Raw genomic sequence first — 21,482 nt, forward strand, 5'->3', positions numbered from 1 at the left:
GTCATTTGGGTCTATTAAAGCATCATTCTGGTTGCACAAACTAGAAAGAGAAGTTCCACTGTGGTAATGCTAGTCTTTATCTTAAAGACCAAGAGTCATTCTGCAAATTTGTGGTATCATTTCCCTAAACAACTCAGGACCGAACGGTACTTCTGTTCCTCACTTCTACATTTCTGCAGAAGCTGAAACGCAGCTCTTGACTTTTTTTAAGCATTACTAACAGACTTGAGATAACTTTTTCATCTACCATGTATAACTACGGAGTAGCATTAACATGTGAAGGATGTAATAAATTAGACGTCTCTTCATTTTAGAGAAAGAAGATGGAAACATCATTGGTTTTCTTTTCTCAATTAAATATGTGCGAATCAAAAGAAAAAACTTTTTTCAAGTTAATACATGGTTCAGGAAAAGAAGAAACAAGCAAAGAAGCCAAACTCAGGTAAAGTCATACTTTTTAAAATCAGCCTTATACTTTTAAAAACAGGATGGATGTTGAAGATTTGTTAGCATTTATTTTTAAAATATCTGGTCCAGAATATACTGATTGTACTGTTATGATTGAAAAAAAGTCTTTATTTACTAGGAGTAAACAACTGTTAAATCTAAAATATTTTCATTTAAAAAAAAAGAGCAACAATTTTAACTACAGAGAAGAACTGGTAACAATCTTTGTTGAAATATAATCTCAAATACTTTACAGTTACAGAAGGAAAAAACAAATATATTTTACATACGCCTACCCAAATTCCTCCACAAACATGCTATTTAAATGAAATTCTTTAGGAATATCATTGTGAGTGTGCGATGAGTGGGGTGTGGGTGAGAAGGGGTGTTTAGGTAATTACCAACTCCAAACTTGTCTGATATCAGAAGGAGAGGTTTAAATTGTCATTTAAATTGTCCTGAAACTCACGCCTTCTCTTTTCAGAGCTAAGGAAAAAAGAAACAGGTTAAGTCTGCTCTTGCAGAAACCTGAATTTCATGAAGAGACCCACTCCGGTAGATCCGGGCACTTAGCCAAAGAAACGAGGTGAATAACTTTTAATTATTTGGGGGATATTTTGCTGATTCTACCATGAAAGATTTAAGAAAGAGGAAATTAGGGATTTCCATTTTATTGGAAATTATACAGTAATATAAAGAAGGTTAGAGATCTCATTTCGACAAACTAGAAATATTCCATAAAATTAAACCACTTTAATAGCTGGAATCAAATAATCTTATAAAAATGTAAAGGTGCTCTTTTAAAATTATATAGCTGTCAATTTTAATGATATATTTTACTCCTTATAAACTGATGAAATAGTCATTAATTTAAGTGTTTTCACAATGTGATATTGTCATAGAGAAGAGCTATTCATCTCTTTCCTTAGTAGTTTGAAAAAATGCCCTACGTATAAAAGCAAATAAAGCACAAAAAGGGATATTTTGCAATTTTTAGCCTTTTCTTGAATTCAACCAGAAAATGGAATAGCCTTATATACTAGTATAATAGAAACCCTTCCAAATATGAAATATGACCAATAAAATATCCAAGATAAATATATTCAGCTCTCTAAATTATCAACAACTCTGAAATATTTTTTGCATTAAAAATGCTTTGTATTTCTTGCCCTTTATAACTTCATTAGTCAAACTTCCTGTATCTGTTAAAAAAAAGTTGCCACATATTGTGGTAAGAGCTTCAAGGAAATTACAGTTAAAAAAAACTTTGACTGAAAGATACTGCCAGTTTAGTTTCTTCTATTTGCTGAATTAAGAAAGATAATTGACCCGATTTCTTTTTCTTTGTTTTTAACCTAATACATGATTAATTTTTCCTTAAAAAAATCATAATTCATATACTCATGAGAAAATATTTAATGCTTTTTAATACATTGCTTGATAGGCAAAATCCCAAAGAAAGTTGACCAATGGTTTTGAAATTTTTGGCGTAAATACAACTTTCGTTATGTAATGAGCAAAGGAGAAACTCTGTGAAATATGACAGAAAAGAGCAGTATCCTAGCAGATGTCGGAGCAGATTCATAAACAGACTTTCTGCACACTCCATCATAAAACATTTTGTTTCTTGAACAGAATCTCCCCTGCAGAAGCCGTGATATGGGGTGAATCATTTGACAAACTGCTCTCCCATAAAGGTTAGTGGTATTTTTCCCAAATACTTTCTGCCGTAATGGAAATTATACAAAGTATGCATGTAACCATACAAAACAGGCTGTCATAAATATTTAGTCAGATTGGTAATTTACAGCAATCTGAGTTTCTGATCAATAGAAATAACTAAATAATAGAATAGGCAACCAATGGAAACTGTTTTTAGAAATATTCTCATTTCATTAAGAATTGCTTATTGTGGTCAAAATATTATTTCTTTGTGCTGTGGCTAATAATTTCAAATCTTTAAATTTTTTTATTTTTGAAGGAAACTTGGTTTTACTAAATCCCAGATTATCCATGTGATTTTTATTTTTTTATTTATTTTATTTTTTTGAGGAAGATTAGCCCTGAGCTAACATCTGCAGCCAAGCTTCCTGTTTTTGCTGAGGAAGGCTGGCCCTGAGCTAACATCCGTGCCCATCTTCCTCTGCTTTATATGTGGGACGCCTGCCACAGCATGGCTTGACGAGCAGTGCATAGATCCGCACCCAGGATCTGAACCGGCGAACCCCGGGCTATCGAAGGGGAACGTGCAAACTTAACCACTGCGCCGCCAGGCTGGCCCCTGATTTTTATTAAGCGATATAACATTTAAACTAGTTCTTTTAATGGACATATAGGAAACTCTCATGAAAGTAGTTGGTTTTTTAAAATTTTATAAATACCTCACTTGTCACTCATCTGTTTTTAAAGCAGAATTTTATAGAAGAGTTGAGAATCAGGAGGGGAATTTGAGAGGAAGCTTTGTAGATGAGATGGAAGTGAGGACAAATATTGAGTCCCCAGTTGACTGTCCAACACTATGATCACTCTAGGTTAGAGGACAGGCTGCCTGGCTTGCTATTCTTTAGGGTCACCTTACATAAGGCAGCAGGTGAGCGAGCTTTTTTGTCTTTATTCAGTCCACGATTTCTTTCCGGTAGCGACACTGATGAGTTTAACTGGGTAGGCTGTGGGCCAAGGCAACCACAAGTCCATGATTTTCCACAGTGAACCAAGTAGAGTCTGCATAAGAAGTACCACTTTCTCATTACCGAATATCCACACGCTTCCTCAAGCCTTCAGCTTTGATTTGTGTCTCAAATTTTCTTGTTCCTTACTTCATTCTTTGAAACAGAAGCACTTCCCAGATCCTCCTCTGACCATTCCAAGATGAGGCTGGCCAGACTACTCTAACTACTGTTATTCTAACTACTGTTTACAGCTTTGCAGGCGGGTTTCACATTCTAAGGTGTCTCCTGGAAGGAGCTCCTGTTGCTAAGACAGCTGGGAGTGTAGTACTCATAATTCAGCTTCAAACGCTCCGTTTGATGAAACACCAACTTCTCTTCTCTGTCCTCATTTTCTGTATTTTTCTCTTCAATTGTCCTTCTCTCTATAAGGTCTTGCTGAACTCTTAATGGTCCCGTTAATTTACTGACATAAGAATTCTATTTCTGCAGACTATCTCTCAATACTTTCTTTGTTTCAATGAAAACAGATTCTACCTCTGAATTGTAGTATTGACTCTGAGAAGGGAAAATATAGGCAGAGAAATCAAGGCTTAAATTTAGGCAAGGATGTAATCACTGAAAATGGAGGGTAGTAGTAAGAAAGGAAGTTTATGCTGAAAAATGTAACTTGACTCCTTCCTCCTTATTTCACCTTAATACTGTCACTCCCTATTTTGGAGAAGAGTAATTTAAAGAGCTTTTCTCAACTATTCACTTTCTTCATTCTCAACATCCAATCATTTCTTAACTATTGTTAAAATTCTTGCCAATCATATTGTCCCATCCTCACTAACTCCACCGCCACTGTCTTGGTTGAGACAGTTATCACTTCTTGAGACTAATTACAACCGCCTGTGTAAACCTTTCCTCCATAATTCATGCCCCCTCAAAGTTGCTTCTATTTTTTAATCTCATATTGTTTCCAAGATTTGGGCACATCCCGGCCCTTCAGTCTCTTCACCAGACAGAGCAAGGAGAAAAAGAGAAGTGGAATTCCTTTTTTTTGCTATTGACTGTTTATTATAAGGAAGCAGATGTCTTTTCATCTGCGAATCCCCAAATCCCACAAACCACCTGGTATATATTAAGTGCTCAAATAGCATAACCACATTTGTTGCTAGAGAGAAGTTAGTGCAGGGTTCCTTTGAGATTTGAGTTCCGGTTCTCTTCTACAACATAATGGTTGTATAATCTTAGTTAAACTAATCCCTATAATTTCAGTTAATCCTCACCACTCTGGACATTTAACTTCCTCAAGTGTAATTGTAGATAATAGTGTCATGTCCTTAGCTCTGATAGAAATATATTTCTGTCAGGATTAAATGAGACGAATAAGAAACCAGTAACTGTTTGACATTACACAAATGCAAATGGTGTCTGGTACTATGAAAAATAATAATGATCAACAATAAATTTAATAATGTTTTTCTGTTTCCCAGTCTACTCCCAATAGGATAAACATCGCTCCCAGGGTTAAATTTCAATTGAAAGAAATATATGAGCTGGATTTATTTCTTTAACTTAATAAATTGGTGTGTAATAATTTCATGGCACTCTCCCAACACATTCAGAGAGATGCAAGATTCAGCAAGGGCAGTTAGTCCCACAGAAAATCCTGCCCTGGCATCTGTAATCATTCTGCTTTACGAGTAGTCAAAACCAAATGGAAAGAATTGAATTTGTTGCTCTCTCTCTTTTCTCTACTGGGGAAATATTAAAGAACTGTAAGATAGCAGTGATTGGAATCAAAAAGGGATAACACAAGTAACAAAAGTCAGCACTGATCCACTTGGAGACTGTTATCATCGCTCATGATCAAAATGCTAATTAAATTATGCTCAATTCACGAAAAATTACGTTACTAGTATTTTTTTAAATCAATCCCCCCAAATTCAATTATTTTTCATTGCAAAGCTTATTGCAATATTAAGTTACTAAGCTTAAAATAATCAGCTAAAAAATGTTATTGGTTGCAATGGTTAAATTCAGCTCATTTCTATTGACTTGACTCTAGGCAAACAAAAAAGGAAGATCTTATATTCATACTTGCACACACACACACACACACACACATGCACTTCAAGAAAGACCTTGCTCAATCAAATTTTATAGAATTTCCCTTTGGTTAAGTGTGTAAGTTTCTCAAATTCTGTATGTCATGTCTTTATAAAGGAAGTAGAAATATTATTAAATGTAGTCAAATGGAAAATGAGGTAAGTCAAACAAAGTGCCATGGAAATTTGCGTATTCAGTTTGACAAAAATGACGGATATTAAAATCACTGTAGACCGATTATCAGCATCTTTGGGAATGGAGCCACACAGAGGAGATGGTTCTTACTCTAGATTTTAGGGAATTAATCAAAATTCACTAGCTGGGCGAGGAGAGAAAGACATTGTCCAAGCAGAGAACCAACAGAGGTATGGGGCATCAACCAGTGCCATTTATTTAGGGAACCAAAAGGAAAGTAATTCTTTGTTGAGAAACATAATTTGAAAAAGGAAGGGTGGCTTACAGTCACAGACAATAGATAGATGAGACTAAAACAGAAAGCGCATGGGTTTTGCCATATTCCACAGAAATCAAGGCTCCGTGGAGCGTTTTGATAATCCCACTATTTTATTGAAATTTCATTCTTAGAATGTAGTTGAATCCTTAAAATTAAAAAAAAGAAGGTAAAAATCCAATAAAATCTAAACAAAGTATGGACTTCAATTAATAATAATGTATCAAATATTTGTTCATTAATTGTAACATATATACCTTACCAATGCAAGATGTTAATAATAGGAGGGAACTGGATGTGGGGGATATGGAAATTTGTATTTTCTTTATAACTTTTCTGTAAATCTAAATCGATTCTAAAATAAAATGTTTATTTAAGGAAAATGAACTCAAACACATTATATAGTAAATTTTAACACAATGAAGTCCCTCAACAGTTTAACTTCTGTTCCTCATTTGTTTCCAAGCAGATATTAGGATAAATAAATTTTTCTGCCATCCCTGTTTATTGACAAATTTGCCTGAAATTGCAAAATGAATTATAAAAATCTATAATTTAACAGCATATATGCAAATCAATAATTTCTAATGATGTTTAATAAAAACAAAAAGCACAAATAAGTCAAAAAATAATATCAGACTATATTGGTCAGTCATAATTATCAATTTCAAATTTAGTCATCAGTCTTTTTCACTGATTGACTTTTTAAAAGTAAACGTTTTCAGTGGGAATCTAGCGAATCAAGTAATTCCAACAAAATTTTATTTCCATATATTATACTCACACATGTATGTGCGTGTTTGTATACATATATATGGTTCTGTGTAAGACATCTTTGGAAGTAAAATAATGTTGCTGAGTCATACATAATTTTGAAAACAATTGGCTAAATAGTTTAAAAAATGCTATCGAACTTTCAAAGGATCACACAGACTTTAGAAAATCATCAAAAGAGATTAGATAGATGTGTGCAAGATTTCAACAGGCAGAAGAAAAGGTAATTCTTGAGTGGAGAAAAAGACATGAAAACAGCTAGAGAAATTAGAGATTTTGCTGCCACCTGGAAAAGCAAGCAGTTCACTTTCACTGGGGCAAAGAGTAGTGAACAAACACACTGGAAAATCAAGTTGGGGAAAAACTTTGGAAGTGTGTTTGTTGGAAAGCTAACCCCGATGCATAGAAAGGTAGAGTTCTATGCATGCAGCATGGACTGCCTCCAGGACCGTTACAAATAGAAAAACTAACCTCAAGGTAAGGGCTATTTTGGAAAGAAAATGGGTGAACTTGGTGACTGAATGTGTACATATGCTGCAAAGTGAGAGGATGAAGAAATAGGAGATGGAGAAAAAAGATGAGCCAAAGATCCCTAGATTTTATTCCATATTAATAGAAGATAATTGTGCCTTTTACAAACGAGAAATAGAAGTGGAAAAACAAGGTTTGTGAGAAGATGATAGGTTAGAGTTTGAACTTATTTAGTTGCTGGTAAACTTTATCAAAAGTTTTGTAGGGTTTTAAGGCACATATCTAGAATACGGAAGAAAGATTGACTACAGATAGAGATTTTTTAAGCATTTAATATAGTTAATAATTGAAGCTCAAAAGAGAATGTTATTTCCTGTGAAAGGAGGGTCTAGCAATAAGAAAAATCTTCCAACTACTACTTAATTGTTTATTTTCCTGTGCAGCCTTTTTTCAGTCATTGCAAATAATTCCAGTATTTTTAACCTTTGTATTAATTACTGTTTGCTTGGACTCTTTGCATCCTGGATTCTGGCTCTACTAAGCTTAATTCTGAGAATAATTCATAATAAGATAGATGTAAAATATGTACGTCATTGCACTCCTTTGATTTAAAAATACAAACTGATTATACTGTGGAAAGTACTTATTACTGACTTTGGGTAAATGCTACTGGGAAATGCATCCTTCTCTTTGGGGAAGGAAATGAGTACTTCTTCTCATAATTTTCACCTTGTGGCTTTTCAAGCTGCCCTCCCCAATTTTCGGTTACCAATTTTCTGCAAGATAAGGGATCCCAGTGCTCTGAAAGTTACATTTCCGAATCAAGCTGACTCATAACAAACACTCAATTTCTTAATCTAGCTAAAGAACAAAAATAAGTAAAAGCCAGTCTAAATTATAAATGGATCACATAAATAAATCATTATTGCAACAGTAACCACAATATTGTGTAGCAAGTCAAGTGCTGTAAAGCCAAATATGAAAGAAGGAAACCACTCAAGCCAGTACAAATATAAACCAGTAGAATATTATACCATACTTGGGTTTCCAACTTGAGAGTTTTTTGACTTTTTGTTTCATTTGGTTTCTTGGCATGAGAAAGATACTCCAACAGATGCCAGAGTTTCAATTTAGAAACATGCCATTACAAGCATTTCCTATGTGTATGACACATTGAGCCAGCTTCTTCCAGTGTGACTTCTAATCCCAAATTCTCTAGAGTAATTCTGACAGCTGCATTCACCACCGCAGCCTTCCGAAGGACTGTTGAGTGAGTTACTGCCTGTGTGAGAAATGGTTCCATGGTGACTTCACCTAAGGCAGCTGCCCCTGGTGAGTCAGAGAAACAGGAAGTAGCTAATGTGCTGGGATAACCGAGCAGGATATTGCATATTACTTTTTAAAAAGTAGTTTACGTGAACTTTTAAGTAAATGAACTACTTTCACATTCATCCCTAATTCATTTGTTGAATCAGTCTTATTCTTCCCTGTTATATCCATATTATGCCAACCAAATCCACTCACTTTGATTAACCCATAATGAGTCCCTTTAGTATACAGCACTCTTTCTAATATCCGTGCTGTGACTTCATTTTGAAAGGCTGTATCAAGTTCAAGACTAACCACCATAACCAATGGGTTTTGCATGATATCCTAGGGGACAATGGCTGACACATAGTTGACACTCATGCTTTACAGATTAATGAAGAACTATATTTTAAGTAATGTTTATGTTATTTTCTGGAAGACTGCTATTTGAATTCCATGAAAGCTGATTTTCCTCTGCTGTTGCAAAGAGAATAAGTCACTTCTGCAATTGTCCTTCCTTATCCTTGGTATGTACATGGCTGTCTTGCCCATTAACCTCCATGTTCCCCAACAATAGGGACTATGTTTTATGGCAGTTTATTGGTAAACGTTCTATAATTTTAAGCAAAACAAACCTTGGTTCAAACCCCTGTGCTTTTCCCAGCTGTAAGATTTAGAGCAACTTAACCTTCTGAACCTCACCTTCTTCATCTGTAAACATGGGTAGAGCAGGACTTACTCCACAGGGCTGACATGAAAATTAAATGGAACTGCTCCAATAGAAGGCATAGAGCAATGTGCCAAGACCTCAGCAAACACTCAAACCTTCCAACTATTGGAATTAATATTGTATTTTCAATATGTAATACAGTCCTCAGGTTCATACTAGGCATTTCATAAACAATTAAAAGTTACATGAAGGGAGTTATTTTTAACAAGTAAGTAACAATTTCAGTTGCCTGGCATATGGATGATTCCTTTTAGGTGTCAGTACAAAACATTTTGCTATATTTGAGACTTATTAATAGGAAAAGTCACGGCCATATCGTCCTAAAATTGTGACAATTACTTTTTAACTCACTTGAGGAATAATTTGGTATTTAAAAACTGGTTAATCCATGTTTATACATGACATAGGAAAGAATTAATTGAAGTCAAAAAAAATGTTCCTTTCACTCCTGTCAAAGTAACTTCGTTCATAAACCCAATAGAATATATCCTTAGTTTCCTCTTTCCAAACCAGATCTGACCTGGAACAGATTGTTCTCCCATGTAAAATAGCAGGCATTTTATTTTGCCAACTTTAGTAACAGAGAAACAAGTAAAAAGCAAGTTAAAGTGTCTCTTATTGTGGATGGAGAAGAGGCAGAACCTAGATCATAAACAGAGCAATAAGACTCAACGATATGCTTCTTAATATCAGCAGAGTGTATATATCCATGACGACTTCTTGCTTTTTTAATTAGGCTGTCCTGAAAATTTCTCACAATCATTTTGTTGTCTTGCTTTCAATGGCTCCTACTATCTAGAAATTCTCTTCAGAAATGTACTTTATGCAGCTGCCAAGCAAATTTCAGAATTCTCTTCAAAAAATACAAAGAACCTGTCAGTTTTGAAGATAGAGTTAAACGGAGAGAGCATCATTTATTTTTCAGAATTTGATCCAGTAAAAAGTGGATGTTAATCTGGGGGGAGAAAGACAAACATTTTAGACATTTGAAAGAGGAAGGAAGCATGGGTGCTGAGCAGCAGTTTTCCATTACGCTAAAAATTCATCAAAGGGAAAGTTCTCATTTTCTTTTAGAGTTCTGGCCAGCAGCTGGGGCACATTTACAAAACTGCCTAAAGTTTGCTTCAAGCCAATTGGTCTACAGACTGGTTTTTTTGGTTGTGGTTTTGTTCTTACAGATCTAAATGTTGCCCACATTTCAAATTCTACTTCAGTTTCAATCTGGGGGTTGAAAGGCATATTTTGCCTTAGTCTCCTTGTTTCCTTCCAGGATCATTATAGAAGAAGAAAGAGGATAAAAAAGGCAAAAAGTGAAATGAGGAATGATGCAACAAAACCATCTTTCTCGTCACACAAATGCAGAAGGAAGAAATTTTTAAGCTTGGTCAATCAGTAGTCAAATGATGCTTATTCAGCCTCTTTCCTAAAGTCATCAGCCTAGGGCTCCAGTTTCCCCTGAAGTCTTAATAGGAGGCTACAATAAAGTTTCCAAAAGTTAAAGGAATGTAATCTTGGACAACAGCAATGGCTTAAATTGCTTTTCCACAAGTTCGGGTTCTGAGATACACAAGGTGAAAGGAATTATGGGAAGGAAAATCAAATAGAAACATATTAAAGACCAATAATTCCCGTGAGTACTGGAGTGCTAATAGACATTGTAAAACCAGCATGTTGGACTCTCTGTTCTTCCCTTTGGCAGCTATTTTGGTTCAAAAATATTAAAAACAGAGACAGATCACTCATTTTACTCTGACACATATACATTTTTAGGTGTTTAGGGAAAATCTTCTATCAAAATGCTTCAAAGAATCATTATCCATTTATATTTCCTATCCACATTCTGAGAAAAGTGCAGTACTCAGCATGAGAAGTACATCTTGAAAATCAACCACCAAACAAGCTAGAGAAATAAGAAGAGTGGTTAAATATCACCCACATTGATCATTCTCACTTCTTCTCAGCGATTAGAATTTGTTGACTCATTCATGAGCACTAAGGCCTCCACAAGACCCTTGTGTTTGACTAGGAATCATTTTACTAGCATCTAATGACTGTAGACAACTTCTGAGTTACTTGGCAGTCTTACCACGCCTTCTCAAATTCCTGTTGAGCCTGACCTTTGCTTGTCTTCCTAGTTTCTTCACTTACTTAATTTACTAAAGAAAAGAAAAGACAGAATCTCCCCTCACCCCAGGGAAAACACCAATGGAAGGAGCAGTGGGGTGGAACAGACCCACGTGATTCTTTCCTCATGGTAGAGGTTGAAGTCATCCCATACTCTAATACTTAGAAAACGTTTGTAGGTTGTCATGTCGTTTTCTGACAACTGATTTCTTAAACATTAAGTTCCTGGATCTCTAGTATACTCAAAAGATTGCTTACAACATAAAAAACATGATGCTTCATGAGAAAAGCAACAGGTGTTCTCTGTAGGAGAAATAAATGGTGATATGTAAAGCATAATTCAAGAATTGCATTAGTTTCTTGTTGCTGCTGTAACAAGTTACCACAAATACAGTGACTTAAAACCACACAAATTTATTATCCTACTGTTCTGTAGACCAGAGGTAGAGGATGGGTCTCATCAGAAAAACATCCAGATGTCAGAAGGCTATTGTCCTTTCTCAAGGACCTAGAGCAGAATCCCTTTCTTGCTCGTTCAGGTTTTTGGCAGAATTCAATTCTTTGCAGTTTTGGTCCAAGGTCTCCATTCTCTCGCTAGCTTTAAACTGAGGGCCATTCCCACCTTCCAGAAGCCACCACGTTCTTTGGCTCGTGACCATCTTCTTCCATCTTCAAGGTCAGCAACAGTGTTTCTCATATTGCATCTCTCTGACCCACTCTTCTGCTTTCCTTTTCCACTTTTAATGATTCATGTCATTAGACTGTCTACCTGGATAATTCAAGATAGACTCCCTGCCTCAAGGTCCTTAACCATAATCATATCTGCAAAGCTTCTTTTTTCTATATAAGGTAACATATTCTCAGGTTCTGGGGAGAGGGCATGGACGTTTTTGGACGGCTGTTTCTCTGCCCCAGGAAGTATTGCCTCCCTGAGAAAGATACACTTCTACAATTTTTTTGTTTGAAAAGTGAGATCTTGGGTAACTGAACTTATCTGAAATTCAGTTTCCTCATCTCTGAAAACGAATATAAGACATATACCAGGCAGCTGTTGTAAAGATTAAATGGGGGTAATAATGCTTATAAACAGTATTTAGCCCTCAAAACCTCTAGACAGGTTATAAATGCAAAACCTCTGAATTATCATTATAATTCTACCCAAAGAGATTTTTTCTTCTTGCTTCGTTCTATATGAAACTTTCTATATTAGAAATACTGACTGACCACAAGGAATAGTTTTAGAGAGCAGTGGATACAAAAAATTAATGTAAGTGAAAATGAGTTGAGCAGATAAAGAAAGCTATCACTTTATTTCACAAATTTTTCCAGCCATAATACTAGAATGTTTATCTTTTTTATAAAATTGCTGAATTTGTCTTTAATATTTTGTTCAGAATCTTTGCATCTGTGATCATGAGGGGTATTGGTCCTTAACCTTATTTCCCTTTTTCTTTTTTTCTTAGTCTTTATTTTATTTATTTTGGAGAGGTGGGAGGTGTTATATATTTGTCAGGTTTTGGTATTCGTTATCTGAGTCTATTAAAATGAGATGGAAAGTATTCACCCCTCCACTGTTTTCTAGAAGAAGTTGGGTAAGATTAGGATAATTTTTTTCTTAAATGTTTTATGGAGTTCACCAAATCTGGACCCAAGATTTTTTGGAGGGGCGCTACTTTAATTATAAAATCTATTTATTAATTGAATTATAGTTATCAGATTTTCCACTTCTTCAGGGTCAGTTTGAAGACATTTATTTTTTAAAAACAATTTCTTGTTTTATTGAAATTACATTTATTGACACAAAATTGTTCATAGTATTCACTTACTATCCTAATGATATCTGTTAAGATCTGTTGAAATATCCTTAATTTTCTTCCTACTGTGAAACAGTCTTGCTGGGGGTTCTATTTTATTAATGTTTTCAAAGAACAAACTGTTAGCTTAATTTCCTGTATGGTTCATTTTCTACAGACTTCTGCTCTGTTTTACTTTTATTTTTTCCTTCTATTTACCGTAGCTTTAATTTACTCTTGCTTTCCAAGCCTCTTAGTGTGGAAACTTAGACCTTGATTTTGACTCCCTTCTTTTTTTTTTTTTTACTAGTAGAGTGTTTCATGCAGTAAATTTCCTTCTAGCTACTGTTTAAACTGCATCCCACAAATTTTGATGGGCTTGTACTCTCATCATTCAATAGTAAATATTTTCTAATTTCTCTTGTAATTGGTTCTTTGACTTATGAATTATTTATAAATGTGCTGTTTTATTTCCAAATATTTGGGGCTTTTACAGCTATGTTACAAGTATTGATTTTTGATTAAACTGCTTGTGGGCCAAGGACATACTCTATAAGATAGCAATCTTTCAAAGATTCATTTTATATCCTAACATGTGATCTATCTTGTATAATCTTCCTTGTGCACTTGAAAAGATGTGTTGGGTAGAATGTTTTATAATTGTCAATTTGGTCAATTTGGTTAATAATGATATTTAAGTTTTATATATTCTTATTGATTTTCTATCTATAAATTTATAAGTGAGCAGAATTAAAATCTACTATTATAATTGTGAATTTTTCTACTTCTTCCAGTTTTATCAGCTTGCTTCATGTATTTTAAAGCTCTGCAATTAAGTCCATATATAATTAGGACTGTTATTTACCAGTAATGATTGACCATTTTATAATTATGAAAAGGAAATATTCTTTATTTTGAAGTCACTTTGTCAGACTGCATCAGATTTTTTATACAGATTTCTTATGCTTAACTTCTGTGTTGTGTATCATTTTCATCCTTTTATTTCACTTTCTAGATACTTTATCTTTAATGTGTCTCTTGTAGCCAATATATAGTCTAGTTTTAATTTTTAATGCAATCTGATAATCTCTGACATTTAATTGAGTGTGTAGTCCTTTTAAATGTAACGTCATCATTAATATAGATGGGATTGTATCTAATTTCTTACAATTTATTTTTTTGTTTGTCTCACAATTTTGTGTTGTTTCTTTACTCTTTTCAACCTTTCCCGCCTTCCTTGGATTAAATAATTTCTATCCAACTGTCTTCTAGAATACTTAGCCCTCCCTCTGCAGTCTTTAATCCAGTTTCATGACCATCCAATGAATTTTTTACTTCTGATATTTTGCATTTCAGTTTTAGAATTTCCATTTGATTGTTTTTTACAGTTTCACTTTCTCTGCTGGGTTTTTGCATCTATTCATTTATATGTCTTTTTTAACCTTTACATTCATCAACATATCAATAATAGTTTTTGCAAAGTCCTTGTGTGCTATTTCCAACATTTTGGATACCTCATGGTCAGTTTCTATTGACTGCCTTTGTTATTGATAGCAGTCACCTTAGACATTTCTTTGTATGCCTAATAAATTTTTATTGTACATGAGTATGGAAGAAGATATAAAGTCTAGATTATGTTATCTTCCTTTAAAGAGTCTTAGATTCTTTTTCTGTCCATCAGTTAAATCATTAGTGCATCCTCTTGACTTTTTCTGGCCAGTTAGATCCTTTAGAACCAATCTCTTTCTGATTTGCCTTAGCACTAAGACAAAGTCTTTGCCCTTAGGCATAGTATTTATATCAAAAATACGGCCTTTGTTGGGATCTCCACTATGGCTGAGCCAGAACTCCAAAGTCTCCCAGACCAATGCAGATTCTTATATTTCCATTTACCCCTCAGCCCCACAGCAGCTATACCTTTCTAGGCTTCATAGAGTTTGCCCACCCATGTACAGGCTCGTCCTCCATCAAGGGTCTGCAGGGAACCTGCATTCAGACCTCCGGGTCCCCTCTGCTTGTTTCTCTTTTTTTCAGTACTCTGACCCACAAATTCCAAACATATCATGATCCCAGTCTCTTACCTCTGCCTCCAGCTTAAAGCGATTTTTAACTTTGTTTAGGCTCCATCTCCATGCATTTCAGTCTTACAGGTGCCCCCAGGTAAGAAGCCAGACCAAACCTAGGCTCGCTTCATATGCTTCTTTTCTCACACTGCTTCTAGGCCCTTTGTCAATTGTACTCTGCTTGGAAATTACTACCTTGATATTTTGTCCAGTTTCATAGTTATTGATAGTCAAAGGGCAAGTTTGGTTCCTGTTACTCCGTCATGGCCCTCCATTTCATCATAGTTTAATAGCAATATTTCTTTGTATTTAAGGTAGGACTCTGTAGATTAAACATCAAGTCAAGGACTTTGCCTCCATTTTACGGCTAAATCCTTAGTACCTAAAACAGTATCTGGATCAAAGTTATCACTCAGTAAATATTTTTTATAATAAATTAATGAGTTGTTCAGTGGGGAATTCAGGATGAAAACAAACTTTATTTAATAAGATAGTTGACCAAAGTTAGGAATACACTATAGAATTAGGAATATGCTTGAATAACCTACAGTGATATCCCCAAGAGAAGAGTGTGCCTCCAAGAAAGTTTGTCAGCTTGTCTGAAGCCACATAGGCTGGCATTCACCACAAACTGAAACCCTGCCAGTTCTGAATATTGATGCTGTCATCTTGTTAACGTGCCAAGAAAGACCCAACTCTCGGGAGCAGGCTCACACTGGCAAAACTCATGAGGCCGAGTTCCAACTCAATAATATACACTCAGGAATAAAACTCTCATTGGTAGGCATTTCTGTATGCTCAAAAAGAGGCCAAACATAATAAAAATTTTGCTTGATAAGCTTGAGATTAGAACGTTAATTAAATGTTTAATGGAATCAGGCTAAGATAAGGATTGACTTCTTAAATGGACTAATATATTATGAATTTCATATATTTGTGCATCCCTATTCATAATAGGACAAGATTTTTTTATTTTTTTCTTTATTGGTTTTTTGCTTTTTTATTCTTACTGACTCTGATCGACAATTTCTCTTATATTATAGAACTGATATCTCATTAAAAAGACAAAACATTTCCTAGAAGTCTTGTATTTTTAATGAAATTTTGTATTTTTCTCATATGTTCGAATATTTCTTTCAGTAAGTAATTATTGAGTGATTTCTTCATCCTGGGGATTTAGTGGCAAATTAGACAAGAGTTTCCATCTTATGAATCTCACAGTGTAGCATGAGAAACAAAAGTGAGCAAGCAACTACAGCACAATATTTTAAGTGGGACCCAGTATACTAGGAAGTCATGGCATGAAGACACCCAACTTACTCTTGAGAGATTGGCGAAGACTTTCCAGATGAGATGATCTCTAATTTAAACCTGAATGGATGGTACAGATTAGATTGATGAATTAGACTGATAAAATTAGAGTAGGAAGAGAAAAGTGTTTCCAAGAGAAGCTCAAGGTAAGAGATGTGGGAACACGGCACACACATGGAACTCAAGTATTTCTCTGGGCTTGGAGCTTATCGTGTGAAAAAGATAGTGGAAAGAGATGAAGGGTATTATTGGAAAATTTTAAACAGTGGAGAAACATAATGAATTTTGTACTATAGAAAGATATTACTGACTAGAATGTGGATAATAAACTAAGAGTGTTGGGCTGGGGTTGTGGTGGCGGGTGCCAGGCAGGGGGGAGCAATGGAAGCCTGGAGTCAGAGTCACCAATTAGAAAGTTGTTATAATAATCTAGGTGAAAGATAATTCTGGTCTGATTAAAAGTAATTCCAGATCGCATAAAAATAAAAAGATAGATGTATGATACATGAAACAGACAAAGTTGACAAGATTTCATTATCAGTTGGATGTGGGGTGAGAGGAAAATTGGGAATCCCTGAGGATGCCAGGGTTGTGGTTTAAGTTGTTGAGTGCATGGTGTCATTGAGTGGAAAACATTCTGGGAATGTCTTGGGTGATGATGAATTCAGCTCTAACATGATTATTTCGGTGGAAAATTCAATAGAGATGTTTACCAGATGTTGGTTGATAGGAGCTTGGAGCTCAGGAAAGAGATCTGGACTGGAGATGAGTTCTGAGAATCATCAGTGTATTCATTTTATCTGAGTGTTGGAGTGTTGAAGTTATTACCCAGGAAATGTAATTAACAGGAAGGATGAAGAAGGGTAAACTACAAATTATTCAGAGAAGCAGTGGTCAGAGGCCTAAGAGGAAACTCAGGAGGGTAGGTGCCATAGGAGAAAATTACAGATATTTCTCAACTGTGCCTGCTGTCGTAGAGAGATGAAGAAACATATGGACTGGAAAAAAAAAAAGCCCACTGAATATAACAGTAAGTCATTTTGGTAAAAATTATATAAGTATTGGGTAGAAAGCACATTTTAGTGTGGGAAGTAAATGAAGTGGAGGGGATTAAAAGACCAAGTGTAGAAAACTTACTCAAAAGACTATATTTGTAAAGAGAAATATATAGATGAGTAGCTGGAGGAATATTCAAAGTCAAGAGAAAAATGTTTCTACAATGATTTCTCTTAATATGATTAAAATTATTAATGCTATCAAACGATTATTAAACATTAATGACATCAAAATTTAACTCACAGAAACTTTATTGTTTTCCAGGATTGTTTGTAATGCCTCATTTTGCCCACAGGTGCCAGCAATATGGGTTAGGTACAGCGGGACCTAAGGGAAAAAAGGAGTTTCCGGAAAAATGTGGGAAGAGAAGGTAGGAGGGTAGAGAAGAGAAAAGGGAGCTAGAAGAGGAGAGAAAAGGAGAAGAATGTAAAGAACAGAATCCCAGCAAACATCATATTCAACCAGGGAACAGAAGAAGTTAAGCCATCACAGGCGACTGCATAAAGTGGTCAGATAGTGTGAAGTAGGAGATACAGTGCCCTGGAATCCTAGGAAGAAGAGTACTTCCAAAAGGAGGGGGTCAGTATTATCAAATATTACCGAGTAAGAAGTCCAGACAAGATTCATGAAATTTCCCTGTGTAATAAGGTACTTGTGATAGCAGAAAGAGAAATAGGTCATAACTAGAGGGTGAGACCAAATCTGAAGAAAGATGGCTAGTCATTTATATCCAACTCAAATGTGAACTTCTCTGAGAAAATTTATCTGAAAAATCCAGAAGGAACAATGTTCTTTTTTCTCAGTGCTTCTACAATGCACTCTTTCATATTACGACTACCTATGACCAAGCAATTTCACTTCTGGGGACTTATTCAAGAGGAATGAAGACTATGTTTACATTAAAAAAAGACATCTATACATACATGTTTATAGCATCTGTATTAATAATAGCCAAAAAAACCCTATGTGTCCTTCAATTAGTAAATAGTTAAACAAATGTTGGCATGTCCATACCATGGAATACAACACAACGATGAAAAGGAACATCAATTGATACATGCATCAATCTGGATGAATCTCCAGAGAATCATGCTGAGTGAAAAAAGCCATCCCAAAGAATATTTACTGTATGATTCCATTTACATAGCATTCTTGAGTTGACAAAATTATAGCAATGGAGAACAGATTAGTGGTTCCCAGAGTTTATGGAGGGATTGGGTGTAGGAGGGAAGTACGTGTAGCTATAAAAGAGCAAAATGAGATATCTTTTTAATCATGGGAATGTTCTGGATCTCGACTATAGCGATATTATTACCCTAGTTGTGATATTTTATTACAGTTTTGCAAGATGTTACATTAGTGGAAACGATAAAAAGTACATAGGATCTCTCTATTATTTCGTACATGTAAATCTATAGTTTTTTCAAAACAAAGAAGTTTAATTTGTAAAAATGTCTGTAAGCCAAAAAATGGTAGGATATCATAAATAGTTGAAAGAGCACTAGTTTTAAAGTCAAAGTGTCTTAGGGTTGAATCTGAGTCTGCCGCATTTTTAGCTATGTTAACTTTACCTGACTAAGCCTTAAACAAATGATAGTCATCAAGATTGTCGTCAGCATCATCCCCATCATCACTACCATCAAAACCCATATAGAGTACTTACTATGTGTCAGTCACTGTTTTAAGCCCTTGGCACATTTTAACACATTTACTTCTCCAAACAGCCCTATCAGGTAGGTATCATCATGATCTGAGGCACAGAAATGAAGCATAATTCACTCAGGGCAACACAGTAACCAGCTGAACATGCATTTGAACCCTGGTGGTCTTTTACCAGACTTGAGACCTGCCCCTAGCATTGATGGGGCTCAAATAGAACAACGTCAAAACGGAGGCTCCATACCATATGTCTAAATGCTTAAAAGTTACAGACCAAGCTGACAGACTGTTAAAATTATTCATTCTATCCTTCTATTTTGAAAAATATACGGTGTAACAACTTGGAAGATTAGGTTTGAATTAAAAATTCTCAGACTCTTCACAGTTCTACTCTGTAAATATGGCCTCCCTCACTTCACTTTCCACCCATGGTTTGGTTCCACACTGTGAGAGGCCTCTTTGCACATTTGGGTGGACACCCTCAGGCTGCAAATTCAAGTCCTGTCCACACTCAGGCCTAACGGTATGCATACCACTGAGTCAGCGTGCCCTTGTTGGATGGACTTGGAGAAGACGGCTGTGCAAACTCTGGAAACACAGAGCCTTTAGACAGGGAATTCCAGGGTCCTGAGCCCAAGAAGCATGGACTAGAAGATGAGGGATGGGCTCCAGGTGAAATGGCTTCTTGGCTCTGTAGAATAACCTCGCACACACACCCTGGGGAGAGGCACAGCGGAAGGAGACCCAAAGTGAGGTCCAGAGTCCCTCTTACTAGGTCTAAGTATGATACAGCCTCATTTCAACAAAAAGGATACTTACCTTTCATAGTTGTGAAGATTTCAGCCAATTTATATGAGGTCCTTCTGCCATATCACGCAAGACGTATGCTACCGCGCTGCATTTGAGGGAACATGAGCTGTTCTGCTAATATTTGCAGTTATACTGTAATATCAAGGAGTACATTTTCTCAGCATTCATATTTTATTGTAAAATATATCACTTCTTTTCTTGGTAGGTGGACTGGAGACTTTTACCAGATTTCTTAAAACCGAATTCAGTGAGGAAAACATTGAATTTTGGGTAGCCTGTGAAGATTTCAAGAAAAGCAAAGACCCTCAACAAATTATCCTTAAAGCAAAAGCAATATATGAGAAATTTATACAGAACGATGCTCCGCAAGAGGTAAAGATGACTGTAAAAATTTACACCTGTTTGAAAAATATTTGAGAGAATCTGCCTTCATCAAATGGGTACACCTGTACGTTCTACCAGAAAGGCCAGGATTTTGTTGAAGCAAAAATGGTGGTTATTTATATAGATTTCTACATACAAACAGGATGCAATGTAACATATTACCATGGAAGGAAAGATATAATTGAAGTCACTCCTCAGTGTTATTTTTATTCTAAATGAAGAGTGAATACAATTAATTGCAACATTTAGATTCATTTATCATGTTAATCACCTTAGCTCAAGCCTTCTCTCACAGAAACTAAAGATTTCTATAAGTGATAAAGGCAAGAGAACCTAAGATCTTTCTATCATGCACCATTTTAATCTTTGCTCATCTACATACACAAGGTTTTGTTTGCCCTGAAATGATTCTCTCTCCATCTTAAAGTAGACTAAAAGAAAATTTCATTATAGAGAGACGAGGTAAACCTAATTTGGCAATGGTTCAAGTGAAAACACAATTGTGATTTTCTTTGACTGCAAGTTCAGTATGAGGTAATTGTTTGAAACAATTGCTAAAATGGCTATAAAACTAGAAAATATTACTTGGCTTTCCTCAAACGTGAATTAAAGAGAGTTTCTATATTTTTATGTGTTCAATAAAGTGTCTCTTCAGTGCGGTGGTAGAGCTGGTCATCTATCACTGTTAAGAGACCTGTTTGACTGTAAATTAGATTGTCCATGGGGTAGCATTGTTCCTGTAGATATTGTTCCACATGAAATGATAGTTGTTTTCCTTGTTTCATTATGTTTCAATCTGTTTTCTGTTGTAATTAATTATTCTGTCTTCCCCATGGCCAACCTTACACACAGGTAAACAAAGGCAGCTAGTTGTATGGTGCTACTCACCAGGGAAGAGGAAGAACCTCTTCCTAAAAACTCACCACATCAGAACCAGATATGTCATCAGTGCATTGATAAACAGCATTAAAATATTTTATATCTTTCTGGTGTAGTGGCATGGTGGTTAAGTTTGCATGCTCCACTACAGCAGCCCGGTGTTTGCAGGTTTGGATCTTGGGCACAGACCTACATACTGCTCATCAAGCCGTGCTGTGGTGGCGTCCCACATGCAAAATAGAAGAAGATTGGCACAGATGTTAGCTCAGGGACAATCTTCCTCACACGCACACACAAAAATAATAATAATAATTTAATTTCTATGAAGTTGAGTTTCCACTTGAAAATGAGTTGAAGCTAATGATCTCTATGGCATGTACCATTAATACTCCGTTATTCTAAATTGGCAGAGAAAGTGAAAGACCAGGAGTATAGGGAGAGAAGAGCCAGATGAGATGC

At 35.5% G+C, this 21,482-nt stretch overlaps 1 protein-coding gene across 1 annotated transcript in view; it reads left to right on the forward strand.

Moving 5' to 3' along the window:
* RGS18 (regulator of G protein signaling 18) overlaps positions 1-21,482 on the forward strand; it is a 23,113-nt gene continuing 1,631 nt past the window's right edge. Inside the window, exons 1-4 of the mRNA XM_008543193.2 lie at positions 1-442; positions 932-1,033; positions 2,083-2,144; positions 19,966-20,132. Of these exons, the coding sequence (XP_008541415.1) occupies positions 324-442; positions 932-1,033; positions 2,083-2,144; positions 19,966-20,132 (450 nt within the window). The 5' untranslated portion in view covers positions 1-323. The remainder of the gene's footprint in view (positions 443-931; positions 1,034-2,082; positions 2,145-19,965; positions 20,133-21,482) is intronic.

The sequence above is a fragment of the Equus przewalskii genome, chromosome 31 (genome assembly GCF_037783145.1).
Source record: "Equus przewalskii isolate Varuska chromosome 31, EquPr2, whole genome shotgun sequence".
NCBI lineage: Eukaryota > Metazoa > Chordata > Mammalia > Perissodactyla > Equidae > Equus > Equus przewalskii.